The sequence below is a fragment of the Pseudonaja textilis genome, chromosome 3, assembly GCF_049901715.1.
Source record: "Pseudonaja textilis isolate UNSWEBS1 chromosome 3, rPseTex1.2, whole genome shotgun sequence".
NCBI classification, from domain to species: domain Eukaryota; kingdom Metazoa; phylum Chordata; class Lepidosauria; order Squamata; family Elapidae; genus Pseudonaja; species Pseudonaja textilis.
In genome coordinates, this window is record NC_141992.1 from 110019911 (window position 1) to 110035969 (window position 16059).

At 39.2% G+C, this 16059-nt stretch overlaps 1 protein-coding gene across 1 annotated transcript in view; it reads right to left on the reverse strand.

Annotated features, from left to right (window-relative positions):
* PSD2 (pleckstrin and Sec7 domain containing 2) overlaps positions 1-16059 on the reverse strand; it is a 92664-nt gene that overhangs the window by 38804 nt on the left and 37801 nt on the right. The window contains exons 5-7 of the mRNA XM_026700897.2: positions 15637-15717; positions 13458-13570; positions 8956-9014 (exon numbers count right to left, since the gene is read on the reverse strand). Of these exons, the coding sequence (XP_026556682.2) occupies positions 8956-9014; positions 13458-13570; positions 15637-15717 (253 nt within the window). The remainder of the gene's footprint in view (positions 1-8955; positions 9015-13457; positions 13571-15636; positions 15718-16059) is intronic.

A 16059-nucleotide genomic window follows, 5' to 3' on the forward strand; every position in this document is an offset into this window, starting at 1 on the left:
GCTTATTTTATTTTTTATTTTTAGTCTGTCTTTTACAGTTATGTTTGGGTAGGTTTCTTTTTGTGAAGACTGATACAAACAATGACTTAAGCAGCTCTGCTTTTTCTCTACTGCCCGATACTTCCTTGCTTCTCTCTTTAGTGGATTGTCTGTTTCCTTCACTTTTTTCTTGTTATTTATATGTTGAAAGAAACTTTTTAAAAAAATATCTGACTTTTGTTGCAAGTCTTTGTTCATTCTGAGCCTTTGCTTTCCTGACTTCATCTTTGCAGAGTTGGGCTATCTGTTGATATTCTGCCTTAGTTATGTGTCCCTCTTTCCATTTTTTGTACTTATTGTTTTTGTCTTTCAGTTTATCAGAGAGATCTTGGATTTCTTGTTTTTCTTTTTTAGTGGTATTCTGTTGGACTGGGCTTTTATGATAATTATTTTTCAGTATTTCTCATGCTTCTTCAGTTGTTTTCCCCTTTAGGATTTTTATCCATGAAATTTTGCTTAGGCTTTCTCTGAGTTTGCTAAAATCAGCTCTTTTAAAATTTAAGAAACTGGTTGGATTATATTCTATTGCTTCTGTTTGCATTATGCTGAATTCTAGTATTAATTGATCATTCTCGCCCAAGGTTCTGGCAACTTCAACTCCCTCTATCACTTCTTCTCTATTAATAAGAATTAGGTCCAGTATAATTTTTCCTCTAGTTCCCTCCTTTACCTTTTGGATGACAAAGTTTGCCTCCCAGTTGATATCAGGGTAGTTAAAGTCTCCCATTACTACTTTGGTATGTTTCCTACATATATTTGTTAATTGATTAGCAAAGAGTTCATCTATTTCTTCTACTTGGTTGGGTGGCCTGTAGTAAATGCCTATAGCAATGTCATTTTTCCCCTTTAATATTGACCCATATGGATTCTAAGAGGTTTACTTATCCTTGGTTTTGTGTATTTCTGTAGAGCTGTAGTGATCTTTTATATATAATGCAACTCCACCTCCTCTTTTGTTAGGTCTGTTTCTTTTGAATAGTTTGTATCCTTCCATCAATACATTCCAGTAACGAATTTCATCCCACCAAGTTTCAGTAATGGCAACTACATCATATCTGCCTTCATGTACTAACACTTCAAGTTCACCCTGTTTGTTCTCTAAACTTTGAGTATATAGGCATTTCCGTCCTTTATTGGTCTTGGGTATGTTTCTTATATTTCCTGCTTTGTAATACAACATGTGTATAGCTTGCACAGTGCACCTGAAGGCATTCTTTCAGATTTTTACATCACAGTTTTGACAGAAATTTTTGAAGCTGTCGGGAACAGCCCAGGGCTTAAACTCCTCCCATCACCCCAAAACTAACAGGGCATGTGAGAGAACCAGCTCAGTTCTGGAACAGTACCTCAGTTGCTACATTAATTACCAACAGGACAATTGGGCTGGCCTTTTGCAGAAGTAGTATATAACAATTCTGTGTATAGTCGTACAGGGTTGACCAATTTAAGGTGGCTTCTGGTCAGGGCTTTGTAGCTATGCCAGAGTTGTCTCAAGAGAAACCACATGTACCCTGTTTAGTGGAGTAGATAGCCCAACTGCAGAACATTTGGCCAGTTGCCTGTAATTCACCCTGTGTTTCACTGTACTTTGTTGAAACCTGAAACTGTGTCACCCCTTCACCCTGCACCTGACACTCCTCCTATACCCACTTTAATTGAAGGAGAGCAGCACTTTAAAGTTAAAGAAGTTCTAGATTCCAGGAAACATAGAGGGAAGGTCCAATACCTCACTGCCTGGAAACATTTTCCCTCTGCACAGTCTAAATAGGTGGATGCTAAACATTCTGGGCACCTAAACTCCTCCAGATTTTTCATAGAAAATACACCGACAAACCCTGAAGGAATCGCTGTTCTTGGTGTGATGTATTGTGTAAATTACCTGTATAAATTGTGTAAATTACCTGTACACATTTTCTCTGTATGGTTAAAGCCTCTGTTATAGGAGTGGGGGCGAATATCAGCTAGCCTGCTGCTTGCTGCCATAGCAAAGCAGGGAGGGATCAGTGGAGAATTTTTCATTGCAGCTTTGCAATGACACTCTGAACTTTGCTTATCTCTGCAAGGTGAGATCTTCTAGCATTGGTATGCAGAAGCCCTCTGGTTGCCTAGCTACAAGGGGATTAGGCTGTACAGTTTGTTTCAAGCTGCTGTTTTTATGTGCTTTGTGAGTTTGCCTGGAATTTCTTGCTTTCAGTTCATTCCTAGTAAAAGTACTTCTCTTTAAAACTATGGAACTGATGGTTTTTCTTTCCTAGGAAATCGACAGAGGCAGCCTTGACACTGAACCTTTGCTTTCCTGACTTCATTTTTGCAGATTCGGGCTATCTGCTGATATTCTGTCTTAGTTATATGTCCTTCTTTCCTTTCTTTGTATTTGTCCTTTGTGTCTTTCAGTTTATCAGAAAAATCTTTGTAGTTTTTTCTTGGTTTTCTTGCTTTTCCTTTTCAGTGATATTGTACTGTACTGGGCTCTTATGATCATATTTTTAAGAGTTCCCCATGCTTCTTGAGTTGTTTTCCCTTTTAGGATTTTCACCCATGGAATCTTTCTCAAGCTCTCTCTGAGGTTGTTAAAATATATCCCACCATTTGCAAAAAGCATTACCTATCACTAACCTTCTAAAGAGAGAAAAGCCAAGCCAAGCCAGCCCCTCAAATGGACAATGGAATGCCAAGTGGCATTTGAAAAACTTAAATGCTTGTTCACAGCTGAGCCCATACTAAAATACCCAGACCCAAATATTCATTATTCAGATTGATGCCAGTGACATGGTAGCTGGAGCCATCCTACTTCAGAGAAACAGCCAAGGGGTTTTACAGTGTGCTTACACCTCTAGAAAATTGTCTGATGCTGAACACAGATGGGTAGTCTGGGAGAAGGAGGCGTACACTGTGTGATGGACACTCCTCATGTGGAGACACTTTTTGGAGTTAGCATTTTTATTTAGTTGTAAGATAAAATAAGATACAAAATACAAAAGAAAATAGGAAAACAGTGGGGAGGAAGGGGGAAGAAGAGTGAGAAAGAATTAGGAAAAAGAAGCATTGACTTCTGACTCTGTTGCAGTAAAATAAGGCATTAACATCAAATAATAGCTTTTTGTTTTTCCATAATAATATAAACTAGACATTTCTGTAAGAATCCATCACTCCCCTGGAGACACTTTTTGGAAGGGAGCAAAGCCCGTTCAAAATATGGACAGACCATAAAAACCTGGAAGCTTTGAAAACACCCAGGAAATTATTCCCAAAACAAGTCCTCTGGGCTTAGTACTTAGAACTGCTTCAATTTCATGCTATGCTATCTCTCTGGGGAAAAAAAGCTTTGTAGCTGCCCTTTCCCAGCTACCTCAATATAATAGTTCCAAAACTGAAGTTATTAGCCCAACCATCCCTTCCAATCAACTAGCATCCTCTGCTATCACCAGCACTCAGGTGAAAACCAACCTACAGATGTCTGCAGATCTGCTGAAAAAGTCCTTGAGGAAAGATGAATGGTTTAATAACCACCAAGTGGACTGCACAGTGTGAGATGGTCTCATCTGGATTGGAGCCAAATAATATATACTTGAAAAGAAGCCACGATTCATAGATGGTCAGGCACTTTGGTTTTCTAAAAACTGTTCATTTAGCAAATTGGCAGTTTTGGTGGTCATCATTGAAGGAGGACTCGAATGTCTTGTTGCCATCTGCCATCATTGAAGGAGGACTCGAATGTCTTGTTGCCATCAGTTGCTCCATCTGTTCTGCAGCTAAAGGTCAACCAGGAAAAACCCCTGGCCTCCAGTGGCTAAACCCCAGACATCCTGGAAGGAAATTTCCATGGACTTTATAATGGAGCTACCAGAAAGTTCAGGAAACATGGTGATCTGGATGGTAACTGACCTCTTTCCAAACAGATGAACTTAATACCATGTTCCCAGATCTCTTCGGCATGCACACTGGCCAAGATCTTTGTGCAACATGTATATTGACTCCATGGTGCCCCAGAGCGGATCATCTCAGATTGTGGAGTTCAATTCACTTCTCAATTTTGTCAAGTGTTTCTAAGGACACTGGGCAGCACACAAGGATTTAACTCCTCCCATCATCTCCAGATGAATGGAGGCTGTGAACACACGAATGGCATCCTGGAGCAGTATCTTTGATACTATATTAACTACCAACAAGAGTTGACCTCCTCCCATTCACAGAGGTAGCATATAACAAGGCAGACCACAGCAACAGCAGTTTTACACTGTTCTTTACACTGGGTCAAGACGTTGTGGTCATACCAGAACTGCCGCAAAACAATCCCCAAAACACATCATTAACAGACTGGATCAATAAGCTACAGAGCACCTTGCTAGTGGTCTGCAAAGCGCTGGAAGAAGCACATGAAACACACAAAAAATAAGCTGATAACAAATCATCCAAACCAAAAGACATTGGAGTCTAATTAAGATCTCCAATCAAGGAAACTCAGACCAAAATGTATTGGACCTTTCCCTATAATTAAAATTATCAACCCTGTGACAGTGCAATTGGAATTACCAAAAACCTTCAGATGCATTCACCCAGTTTTCCACTGCAGCCTATTGAAACTGACAATCACTTCCCACTTATTCCCCACAAAGAAACCACCTCCAATCCCTGTCCTTACTGAGGGAGAACAACACTTCAGAGTCAAAGAGATCTCATATTCACATAAACATAGAGGAAAAATACAATACTTGATACCACAGGATTTCTCCTCTTCTGAAACTGAATGGTCAATACTCAACATATTTGAACCCCAAGAATCCTCCACAAATTTCACAATAAATACCTGATAAACCCCACTGAAACCCTTGTAAACATTAACCATTTCTCTTGTTTTCTTTCTGTTTCAGGAATAAACCACTTTTTCAAGAGAAGCAGAATGTCAAGTCTGTCATCACTTTAGCCCTGCTTTGTTTGATGGCATCCTGCCATAAAATGGGGGAGGGAGAAAAAAGGGACAGGGACCAGACTCAGAGGTATCAGCCCAGAAGAGAGCCTGGCAGATCCAAGGACACAAGCATGAGAACAGAATGTGAACACCCACCAAAGAGGTGCCAAATTTTAGGACTGTTACCAAAACACCTAGTTTGAATTGGACAATTGTGAAAGGACCATGGCGGGGAGGGCCCAGGAAAACTGTTTATGCTGGAAAATTCAGATCTGGCTTTCCTTATGCTGTAACAACTTGGCTTTAATAAAAATACACCTTTCAATGCAAATGGAGTTAAGAATCTTTCTTTCCTAAATGTCCAAGCTTGGATACTCCTGACAGAAGCAATGGGTGGAAACTAATCAAGGAGAGAACCAACCTAGAATTAAACAAAAAAATCCTGACAGTGAGAACAATTAACCAATGGAATGGCTTGCCTCCTGAGATTGCGGGTGCTTCATCTGTCTAATGTCTATGTATATTTACCCATGTCGTATAGCTGTAGTATTATTATTTATTATTCTTTACTCCTCCCTTTTATTGGTATGATGATGATAATGATGATTGTGTTGTTTTGCATGTTCATTGAGTGCTTCTGTATCTGAGACAAATTCCTTGTGTGTCTAATCACACTTGTTCAAATAAAATTCAATTGAATTCAACACTGGGGCATTTTAAGAAGAGATTGGACAGCCATTTGTTTGAAACGGTATACGGCACAGTTCCCCAACCTTTCCAGCTTTTCGGATTGGCAGAGGGGAGAGAGGGGATGGTTCTGTAGCAGCTCCACTACTGAATGAAATCATTGATTGTTCTGAGCCAAAGTGTCTCTCACATATTTCTTTTTATCATTTTTATTTCTATAAAGTGAGAAAGGTGGCAGAGACTTGGATAAATATCAGAGAAGATTTATTTAAAAACATTTATTTAAATGTATTTATTATTATTATTAAAAGTATATACTGCCCAATTCCCAGTGATTCCATATAGTTCATAAAGTAGAAACAGAGAACAATAACAACAATAACAATGCAACAATAAAGGAACAAACAATGCCCCAAAATGGGCAACAATAAAGACAGAGCCACAGTACTCAGAAGGGCCTTCAACCACTTTAACCAAAGGTTTGGGCAAAGAGGCAGCAGGAAAATTGAAAGCTGCCAATTATAATTAAAGGGATCAAATTGTCTGGGGGGAAAAAGGAGAACTCAAGCCAATAAGAGAAGATGAAAATCTAGGCAGAAATTTAGATTTTAAGTAAGTCGGCTTCACCACAAAGGACCATACTTGAAATGCAGTGAGGTGCTTGAAAAATGATTCTCAAAAATATGGACTTTTTCCAAATGAAGAAATGACCGGTAGGGACCCAACTGAGCTCCAAAAAAGAGCTGGGATTACATTTGCATTGTTTTATTATATAGATGCATTATGCAGTATTACAGCTATTTATCTTGGACTATTTTAATAGTTGTACTTAAAAAAAGTGATTACTGAAAGTAAAATGTGTGGGAGAAGATATTGGGGGACTGTATTCTTCAAAAGAGTTAATGAATTGCAGTTTTAAATTTGATTGATTAACTGAGCTATAACATTTATGACACATACATAAAGATGCAAATTATGAGATTTAATGGTGCTGATCTAGAATCCATTGGTTGTTGTTGTTTTTAACTGTGGAGTGTTTCTTATTAAAGTAACTGTTTTTCAGTGTACTCAACAAATTTCAGCCTTCATCTAACAAAGACAATAATTCTGATAATTCTATTTTTATTGATGTGCAAGATAAATGTTCTTCTTTTAAACATACTAATTTAACAAACTGAATATTACAAAACAAAAATCAAGAATAAGAGTATCATCAGAATATCCCTGCCTGCCTGCCCTTTGCAGATTCAAGGGCAAGGATGAGAATGGGAAGCCTCCTAGAAGTAGCTCACTTTTATTACCTTGCTTAAAGTAGCTCAACTCCCTGCCCCCCATGGGCCATTTTATTAAAACCCAACCAACTTTTCATCTAATTTCAGTAATACTGTCTTGGGAACTGGGGGTTGCCTATTTCTATACTAATGCAAAACTAAAATGTTCCATGAATAATTTCACATATACAGTACTAAAGAATTTCATGCAAGAGTCAATTTGGTGCAATGGTTAAGATACCAGGCTAGAAACTAGGAGAACATGAGTTCTAGTCTGACCTTAAGCACAAAGCCAACTGGGTGACTTCTTGCTAGTTGCGCTCTCTCATCCCTCGGAAAGAGACAATTACAAACCACTTCTGAAAAATCCTTGCTGAGAAAACTGCAGGGATCAGTTGCCAGAAGGCACACACAATTAACAAACACATTTTTATGACAAATTGTACTATTTAATACATAAGTATGGTTTATTTATTCTATTTAGTAGATTTTTATCAAGCCTTTATTACTTTATAAGTAACTCAGGGTGGCAAATGTGGTTAATACTCCTTCCTTCTCTTTTTTTCCTAGAACAAGTACTGTGTTTGAGGTGGGTTGGGCTGAGACAATGTAACTAGGCCAAAGTCACCCAGCTGGCTTTCATACCTAATGGGGGACTAGAATTCATAGTCTCCTTGTTTCTAGGACAGAACCTTAACCACACCAAAGTGATTCCCATGATTCCCATTTGATGACCTTAAAATATATTTTATTATTCTTTATTTCTACAAAATTAAATATTTTTAACGAGTCTGTCAGGTCCACCATCTTCAACTCGACACCGCACTGGCATCCTGCCATCAAAGGATTGGGAGGGGAGGCATGAGGGACAGACAGACAAATGGGCAACAATAATCTGTAGGCATTTTTGTGTGGGAATTTGGGAGGCGGGGTGACAGCTGAAGAAAGCAGATCACCATGGGACTGATTCGTGCCAAGGTGTCTTCAAGGCCATTTGCCCTGAGTGTGGAAAGTTACCAGCCCAAACACATCCAGGTGACATCACATTGGCTGGGGTGGGGTTGAACCGGCCATGGGGGATTGAAGGAAATAGTCCGGTCTTGTTGCATGGGAAACTCAGATTCCGCCTGATTTTACTGCAACCAGCACCTCTTAGTAAAAGTACTTTTCACTTGAAACAAATGGAGTCGAGGGTTTTTCTCCCCTAAGGGATGAGACTGAGGCAGGTCTGACAGAGTCATTGTTATGAGACTTAACATAAATAAAATTATTTACAATATATGAAGTACTAGATTTTGTATATGTTAAGTTCTAGATTTGTATTTATACCAATTGTGGTAGGGTAACATCAGACCATCCCCAAATATACATTTTGATATTGTATTCTGAAGGATTATTATATCTGTCTCCTCTCAGTAGGACAATATTTTTATTAAGCTAATTTGTAGTCACACATTCTTAAGTAAGTTTCATTAAGCAATATAGCACGTAAAGCAGGGAATGAAAAAAGGGTTGCTGTTCAAGCCTCAAGCCTGTATTTCATTATCAACTTAACGAACTATAGTAAAGCATTCAGACATTCCAGGTAGCTTATGTCAAGATGTCAGGACTTTCTCAAGGGCTGATGAGCTGAAGAAGCAAATCAACAGTAGCTAATCCTTCACTTGAACGTGTTAAACCCAGTTGTTAACTTGAAAATTTCCTCATATTGAGGTAAAACACATGGCTAACTCCTATGGTAGGTGAAGAATAGAAACTAGACTTTTATGTTAACAAATAATTTGGAAATAATTTAACTGATATGCTGGCTAAGATCAAAAGTATACTTTTTAGAAAGCTACATTTGGCAGTTTCTTTTGCTCTATCTAGAGCATGAAAGTAGATTTAATTGAAATGTTTCAGTCGCTCTCCTCTACCATTTCTTTTACAATATTCATTTCCAAACTATTCTAGTGTTCCCAGATAGCCTCATATTTACCATAAGGGAAGAGCCAAAGGGGAAATCTGAGGGGAGAATCAAAGTTAGTCTTTTTTATTAGCCATACTTACATGGCCATGGAGATCAGTGTTCAGCAGCATCAGAGCACAGGTGAGTGTATGGATTCCATCTGGAAAATACAAAAAAATTAATATACTTTAAAATTAGTCACAACTGCACCGCAATCAATTTGGCAGTCTCAAGCGTCTCACAGCTGCCACGGTGCTCTGGTGACTGGACAGGGGGTCAGAATTCAATCCAGATGGCCAGTACCCCCCACAAGGGACAATCCTGGAGACGAACTGCGGAATTGTCCTGAAACGTCTGAAATGGCCGCCAATGCCGAAAAGGGGCAGAAGCGCCTTGCGGTTTTTGTGGCTAGCACAGGTCAATAAGAACGGACCAGGAGAAAGTGAGTTGAATAAGACACTGACTCCCGCCCCCCCCAGCCCAGGTCACACGGGCTCTCAGGGGCACCTCCAACCAAATTTACAATCACAATTCCAAAAACCAGTCTACCAACAAAGAATTTTTTAAAAAGGCAGTAAAAAAAAGCGAAAAATGAAAGTGCTAACCAGCAAGCCGGCTAGCTGTCAAACCTGCCCTAAGCCACTCGAAGAGGGGAAAAAAAACTCAATCCGAGAGGTGAAGATTCTTCTACAATCTTAACTATTCAGAGCCCTTAAAGGGTGGTCTGAACACACTGAGACCAAGTGAAGAACTGGGGACCATTATCAGGGGGTGTGTCCTTAGTTTTCAACTTGGTCTCCAGAGCTATGAGACTAAAGACTACCCATCCTGGCTCAGTGGAGAACAAGGCAGTCCTATATCTGCTTAGCTCACAGGAGAGGACAAGATTTTGAAGTCTGAGACCAAAAAGCTAGAAGTAAGTGATAAGATTAATTTTGTCCCAAATCCAGGAACTGTATTCTATGGAGTCAAGGGCTGTTCTTTCCTAGGGAGTAGCTGGGGCCAGTCTGACACTCTTGATGATATTATATACTTTCATTTATTCTCTAATCCATGTGCAAGTTTTTCTATCTTGTCTTTTTCTATCTGATTCTGAGATGTATCTTTTCATGGCTCTTTGCGCCATTCGTAGCTTTTGTAACAATTGTGAGGTTAGTGTCCATTATTTCTGTGAAACTAAAACTGAAACTCCTCTCCTCTGCTTGCGTTTTGCATTTGGAACAGATTTCTTTTCAGGTGGGGAGGGAGAGTACAACTCCTTAGCATCAATTAATAATAATATATGCAGGGGTGGGATTCAAAAATTTTAACAACTGATTCTGTGGGCATGGCTTAGGTAGTGGGCATGGCTTGGTGGTCATGTGACTGGGTGGACATGGCTTGGCGGTCATGTTATTGGCTGGGTGTGGCCAATTCAACATCATTTACATTGAGGCACGCTTCTCTTCGCCTGGCCTCTCATGACTGTGGGAATGCTGCAACAGTCGTAAGTGTGAAAAATGGTCATAAGTCACTTTTTTCAGTGCCATTGTAACTTTGAATGGTCACTCCACACAAACAAAGTACCAGCAATGGAGGGGAAAAAAACTCCAGAGATGTTCCTAAGACAGGAAGTCTAGTCCTGCCAAGAATGTAATAAGGGTTAATGGAGAGGCAGTTTCTATAAGCAACACCAGAATGTTTCCTTCCTGCCTTCCTAACAGGATTAGGCCAGTAATTTCTTCTAACAACTGGTTCTCTGAACTGCTTAGAATGTTAACAACCGGTTCTAGCAAATAGGTGCAAACTGGTAGAATCCCACCTCTGAATATATGAAATACTAATGCTCTGATGGTGATTTCGAAAAATCCTTTCTTAGTGAGCACCTAGAAGCCAAGAGGAAGCCAAGAGTATGTATGTATGTATGTATGTATGTATGTATGTATGTATGCATGTATGTGTATATGTATATGTATGTATGTGTATGTACAGTATATATGTATATATGTATATGTATAAAAATAACATTCAGACATGATGCCGACAACTATAAACAATTATCTTCTAAAGACCTTCTGAAACAGCCAAATTATTACACCTCTGAAATCTCTTATTTCTAGCCCATTTTGCCCTGCAATGAAGCATCTGCAGATATTTTATGCTTCCCATTATAGCCTTTGGGTTGGTTTTTTTTTCAGAATTTTGAAGCAGCTTGAGTTTGTCTTAAAATCTTAAATCATGACTATAGGCTTTAAGATGTGTGGACTTTAAGATGCAGGGACTTCAACTCCCATAATTCTCCAGCCAGAATACAAGCTGGAATATTTTGGTGGGAAATCCACACTTTTTAATGTTGCCAAATTTTAAAAACACTGATTTAGATCAACCCATATCCTCTTTGAATCTCCAATTCAAATGTCATCAGGCTTACTTGTGAAAGCCTAATTTTTAAGCCTAAATTACATAAGATACAAGAAATATACCCGTGATGATGAATCTATGGCACATGTGCCATAGGTGCAGGCACATGAACCCCAGCCAAACTTACCCTCACTGCGCATCTGCGTGCCTCCCAGCTGATTTTCAGCCCATTTGAGACCGTTTTCGCCCTCCCGGACACTCGAGGGAAATCTCTGCAGCCTCAGGAGGCTGAAAAATGAGCCTTCCAGAAATACCGGAAGTGCCGAAACTGGCCCATTTTCAGCCTCCTGAGGCTGCAGAGGCTTCCCTCGGGCCTCCGTGAGAGAGAAAATGGCACCAAACTGGCTGAAAATCATCTGGGAGGCACACGCATGTGCAGTGCAGGTAAGGGGTGGGGTGGGGGTGCTGCGCGCACATGCACAGGGGGGAGGGGCACATTGCATTGTGGGTGCTGGCACATGTGCTATCACATGCGTGCACACTTTCAGCACACTACAACAAAAAGTTCACCATCACTGAAATATATCATTTGATATTTCAGATATTATCCTTCTTCCATTCTCTGTCCTTTGCACTTTACCCTTATTCCTTCATACAGTATCATTTATATATATATAAAAGCGAAATACCACTCATGCAGCATCATGAAATTTCCAGAACCTACAAACTTGAAATTTGGCACATATGTTCCTCTTGGCTTCTGGGTGCTCACTAAGAAAGGATTTTTTGAAATGACCATTAGAGCATTAGTACGAGGGCTATCCACAAAATAGATTACATTTTGCGATAGAAAAAAAAACAAAGTATAGGAAAAAAAAATTATTATATACACTTGAAAGTCACACTTAAATACTACTTTTCAACATATTCACTGAACAAATTGAGGCACTTATCATAGCAGTGAACAAACTTTGTAATTCCATTGTCATAAAATTCAGCCGCCTGAGATTTGAGCCAGTCAGTCATGCCCGCCCACAGTTCCAAGTCATAGTCAAAGCGCTGTGTTCCAAGCCAGGTCTTCATCCTCGGAAACAAGTGGTAGTCGCTTGGTGCAAGATCGGGGCTGTAGGGTGGATGAGGAAAAATCTCCCACTTGAAAGCATTCAGGACTTCTCGAGTGCGATTTGCTGTGTGTGGTACGCTGACTCTTGTGGTTTTCTGTCAGGATTTTTGGCACCCATCTTACACAAAATTTGTGGTAGCCTAGCTTTTCTGTAACAATTTCATGCAACAAACTGCGTGAAATTTGTGGAAAACTAAGCGAAAGTTCCGTTACTGTGAAACGGCGGTTTTCACGAATCTTGTCATTGACTTTCGCGACCAGTTCATCAGTCACCATGCTCGGACGTCCACTCCGCTGTTCATCATGAACGTTAGTTCGGCCATTTGTAAACTTAATGCACCATTGGCGCACTCCACCTTCAGTAATGATGTTGTCCCCGTACACTTCACACAGTTGCTGAAAAATTTCAACCGGTTTATGGTTTTTTGCCAACAAAAACCTTATCATTGATCGCACCTCACAACTCATGGGATTTTCAATTGCAGCACACATTTCAAACGTTTGCTGTAAAATAACGGGCAACGATAAGAACCTCCCACTAGCACGACTAGATGCAGACTGAGCGGCGGACGAACAGACCAAAGATGGCCACGCTAGCTCCGCCCCTTCTTGCTACAGACGAAAACGTAATCTATTTTGTGGATAGCCCTCATATTTCATATATTATTATTAACATGCTCTGATCCTAAGGAGTTCTATTCCCCCTTCTCACCTGAAAAGTATTTACTGCTATTACATGTCTTTTGAGCCTTATATCTTTGGGCACAAATGTACCAAGAACCCTTCAGCTCACCATACTGTATGGAATTGTCTTCTGGAAAGAGGGACAGGAAGAAAAATGGTAACAATAGTATCTGAAACACTATTCTACTGTTTTAGGAATCTGCATGTTCCATGGAAAAATATCTCCCCTTCTCAGCTGATATCTTTATTCCCTCTTGTTTTATTCAGGAAGAGAAAAGTTAGTTGTTTTTCCCCGCTGCAGCCCTATGCAGTTCCTTTGATAAATTCAAGCACTGTTTCTCTAGTAGCCTCTTAAGCTAGAATTCTGTCATGAGTTGAATACAATTTAAATAAATGAATTACCGAAATAAATTCATCTGAGTTTGAGGCTAAAATCTGAGCGTCATCAGCTCTTACCTTCCAATGTACTCTCCTGGGGATTGCAGTGGCAGTATCTGCGAGAGAAATGGATGAGGACCCGCTCCCGTTCCTGTGTCTCTCCCATAAGGGGAAAAGCTTTTAGGAAAGCTCTAAACATAGAAAGAAAGTATTTAGAAAGCAACTAAAGAAATAAAAGATTTAATATATTAAACTTTTTTCAAGTTTTAAAAGTACCAAACCTTTTGGGATCAAAGACATTCTGTGAGGATTTGAACTCTAGGGGCTGTAAGTCAGGGCTGCAGGCCCGTGGACCAGATCCAGCCTGCAGGCTGCTTAAATCTGACCCGCGGGATTGGCCTGGAACTATCAAAGGACCGGCCTGCGGCTAAAATGGGCCATGTGCACCCCCCGCTGCACCTCATTTTCACCCTCCATGGCCTTCTGAAGCACTTTGCCAGCCAAAAATGGGCTGAAAACTGGGATATAAAGGGATGAAAAACAGGCTGAAAATGGGCCAAAACCAGCAGAAAAATGCCCGAAAATGGGCCACGTAGCCCGTTTTCGGCTGGCAGAATACACAATATTTTTGTGAATTTGAAATGTATGAAAAGAAAAGAAAAACAATGGCCAAAGGGCTAAATACCTTTTACATCAGTCCCACACCAATGAATTTATATCTAGATGTTTCATTGAAAATTTGGCTTGCAAAATGGAAAGCAGAATAGCTTGGATTTACAATACGTTTGTACAATATATGCACAAAATAAAATGAAAAGGCCAGCTTTTTCACAATAATTAATTAGATACCTGCAGGAAATCCATAGCAAAATATAAATGCAATATGTCTTCCCAATTCCTATTCCCCAGGAACCAGCATTAAAAGTGATCCTGCTTCTAAGTACTGCATTTAATATATGAGCATAACGGCTAGAAGTTATTGAGCTATATCTCTTTTGTCAATTGTCAAAACCCCTCTTAAAATCAAATCAAAGTTGTACTCTATTTTAACCCATGATAGTGAATTATATAGTTTAATAATGTGCTGGGTGAAAAGCACTCACTGTAGTACCTGTGAACCAGATCATATTTTTATTAAGCTATTTACCATAACCACTAGATATCTTTCCTGATTTGTCACTGCTAATTCACTGGCTTAGATCTGAAGTTAGAATTGTTTTCTTCAATGTACTTCATCTACTTATTTACAGTAAAAAGCCTTCTGTTTGAGCAGCACAGAATCAATAGAAAGAAATATGTCATAGATACAAAAGAAATGTATATTAACCAAATCAAAGTTAGAAACAGGAGAGGGGCAAAAAATTCACTAGCAGTCACAACTATGCAGATGAAGCTCCATCCCTTTTATATTTTGTAATGCATGTAAAAAAGGGCTGGAATTTAAATCATACGACTGTGGCTGCCCTGAAAACACCTTGATTAGAAATCTGAAATAGAAGGTATAATTTCATTTTACAGATAAACATATAAAATAAAACAGATAGCACTTTAAACAGAAAAAGTTGCTTTAGGAAAATGTAATTTCCAGTAAAGAAGAGGTTAATGACCCTGTTGGAGTTTTCCCAATAGCCTTTTTATTAAAGGGTGCCCTCACACCCTGATCCTGCCTTTCAGCCCATGGAAATTTATTTACTAAATTTATAGGTAACTCAAGGCAGCACCCTCCCACTCTTATTTTCTCCAAAGCAATCCTGTGAGGTGAGTTGGGCTGAGAGAGTATGACTAGCCCAAAGTAACTCAGCTGGCTTTCATACCTAAAGTGGGAGTAGAACTCAGTTTCCTGGTTCTAGGCCAGCACCTTAACCACTATACCAAACTGGCTCTCAATGGAGTCCAAACATCTTGGATGAAAACATCATACTAATTCTTCATAGAAAGACATCTTCACCTTGTTATTTATTAAACATTACAAGCAAAGCAAATGTAAACTGGGGTCATGGTTTGCCATCATGCTCAATGGATGAAGAGAAGAGGCCTGAGAGAATAATACATGTGGATCAGACTACTCAGTGAGTTTCTGCTCAACCAACCAACATTTCAAACTTCTTTATCCTTTATAATATCCAACATTTTCTTTACAGATGAACAGTGCTTGTTTATAAACTACCAATGCTATCTCTTTTTTTAACTCTAAAAATGGTTAAGTAGTTAATCTTTACAAAATTCCAGAAACATAAAATTAATAGATTCTGCTCACCTGAGTGCTTTATCCAAGGTCAACCCAGTAAAGTCGAAGAAACGGAGATATTCTTCTGCTACCATTTTGCTAAATTCATTACTGTAATTAAAGATGACACCATCCATAATTATGGGCATACTCTTCACAAAGAATCCCATAAATGAATATGTTTCTGAGTATACAATATATACTAAACTAGTGTATACTTCAAACTGGGAGTGGAAGAGACCAAATTTTATTGGGTTAAGAGTAGGGTACTATCCTCTCATTGGAATTTGGGGAAAAAAATCATTCTCATTTTTTGCTCTCAGTACAATTCTGAATTTTGTTCTCCTTTTAATGTATAAACAATAAGTTAAACCTCAAATGGAAAATTGGAAACAATAGACTGATACAAGTATCAAACTTTTTTTAGTATAAACCTCTTACTAGTTTGGTTTG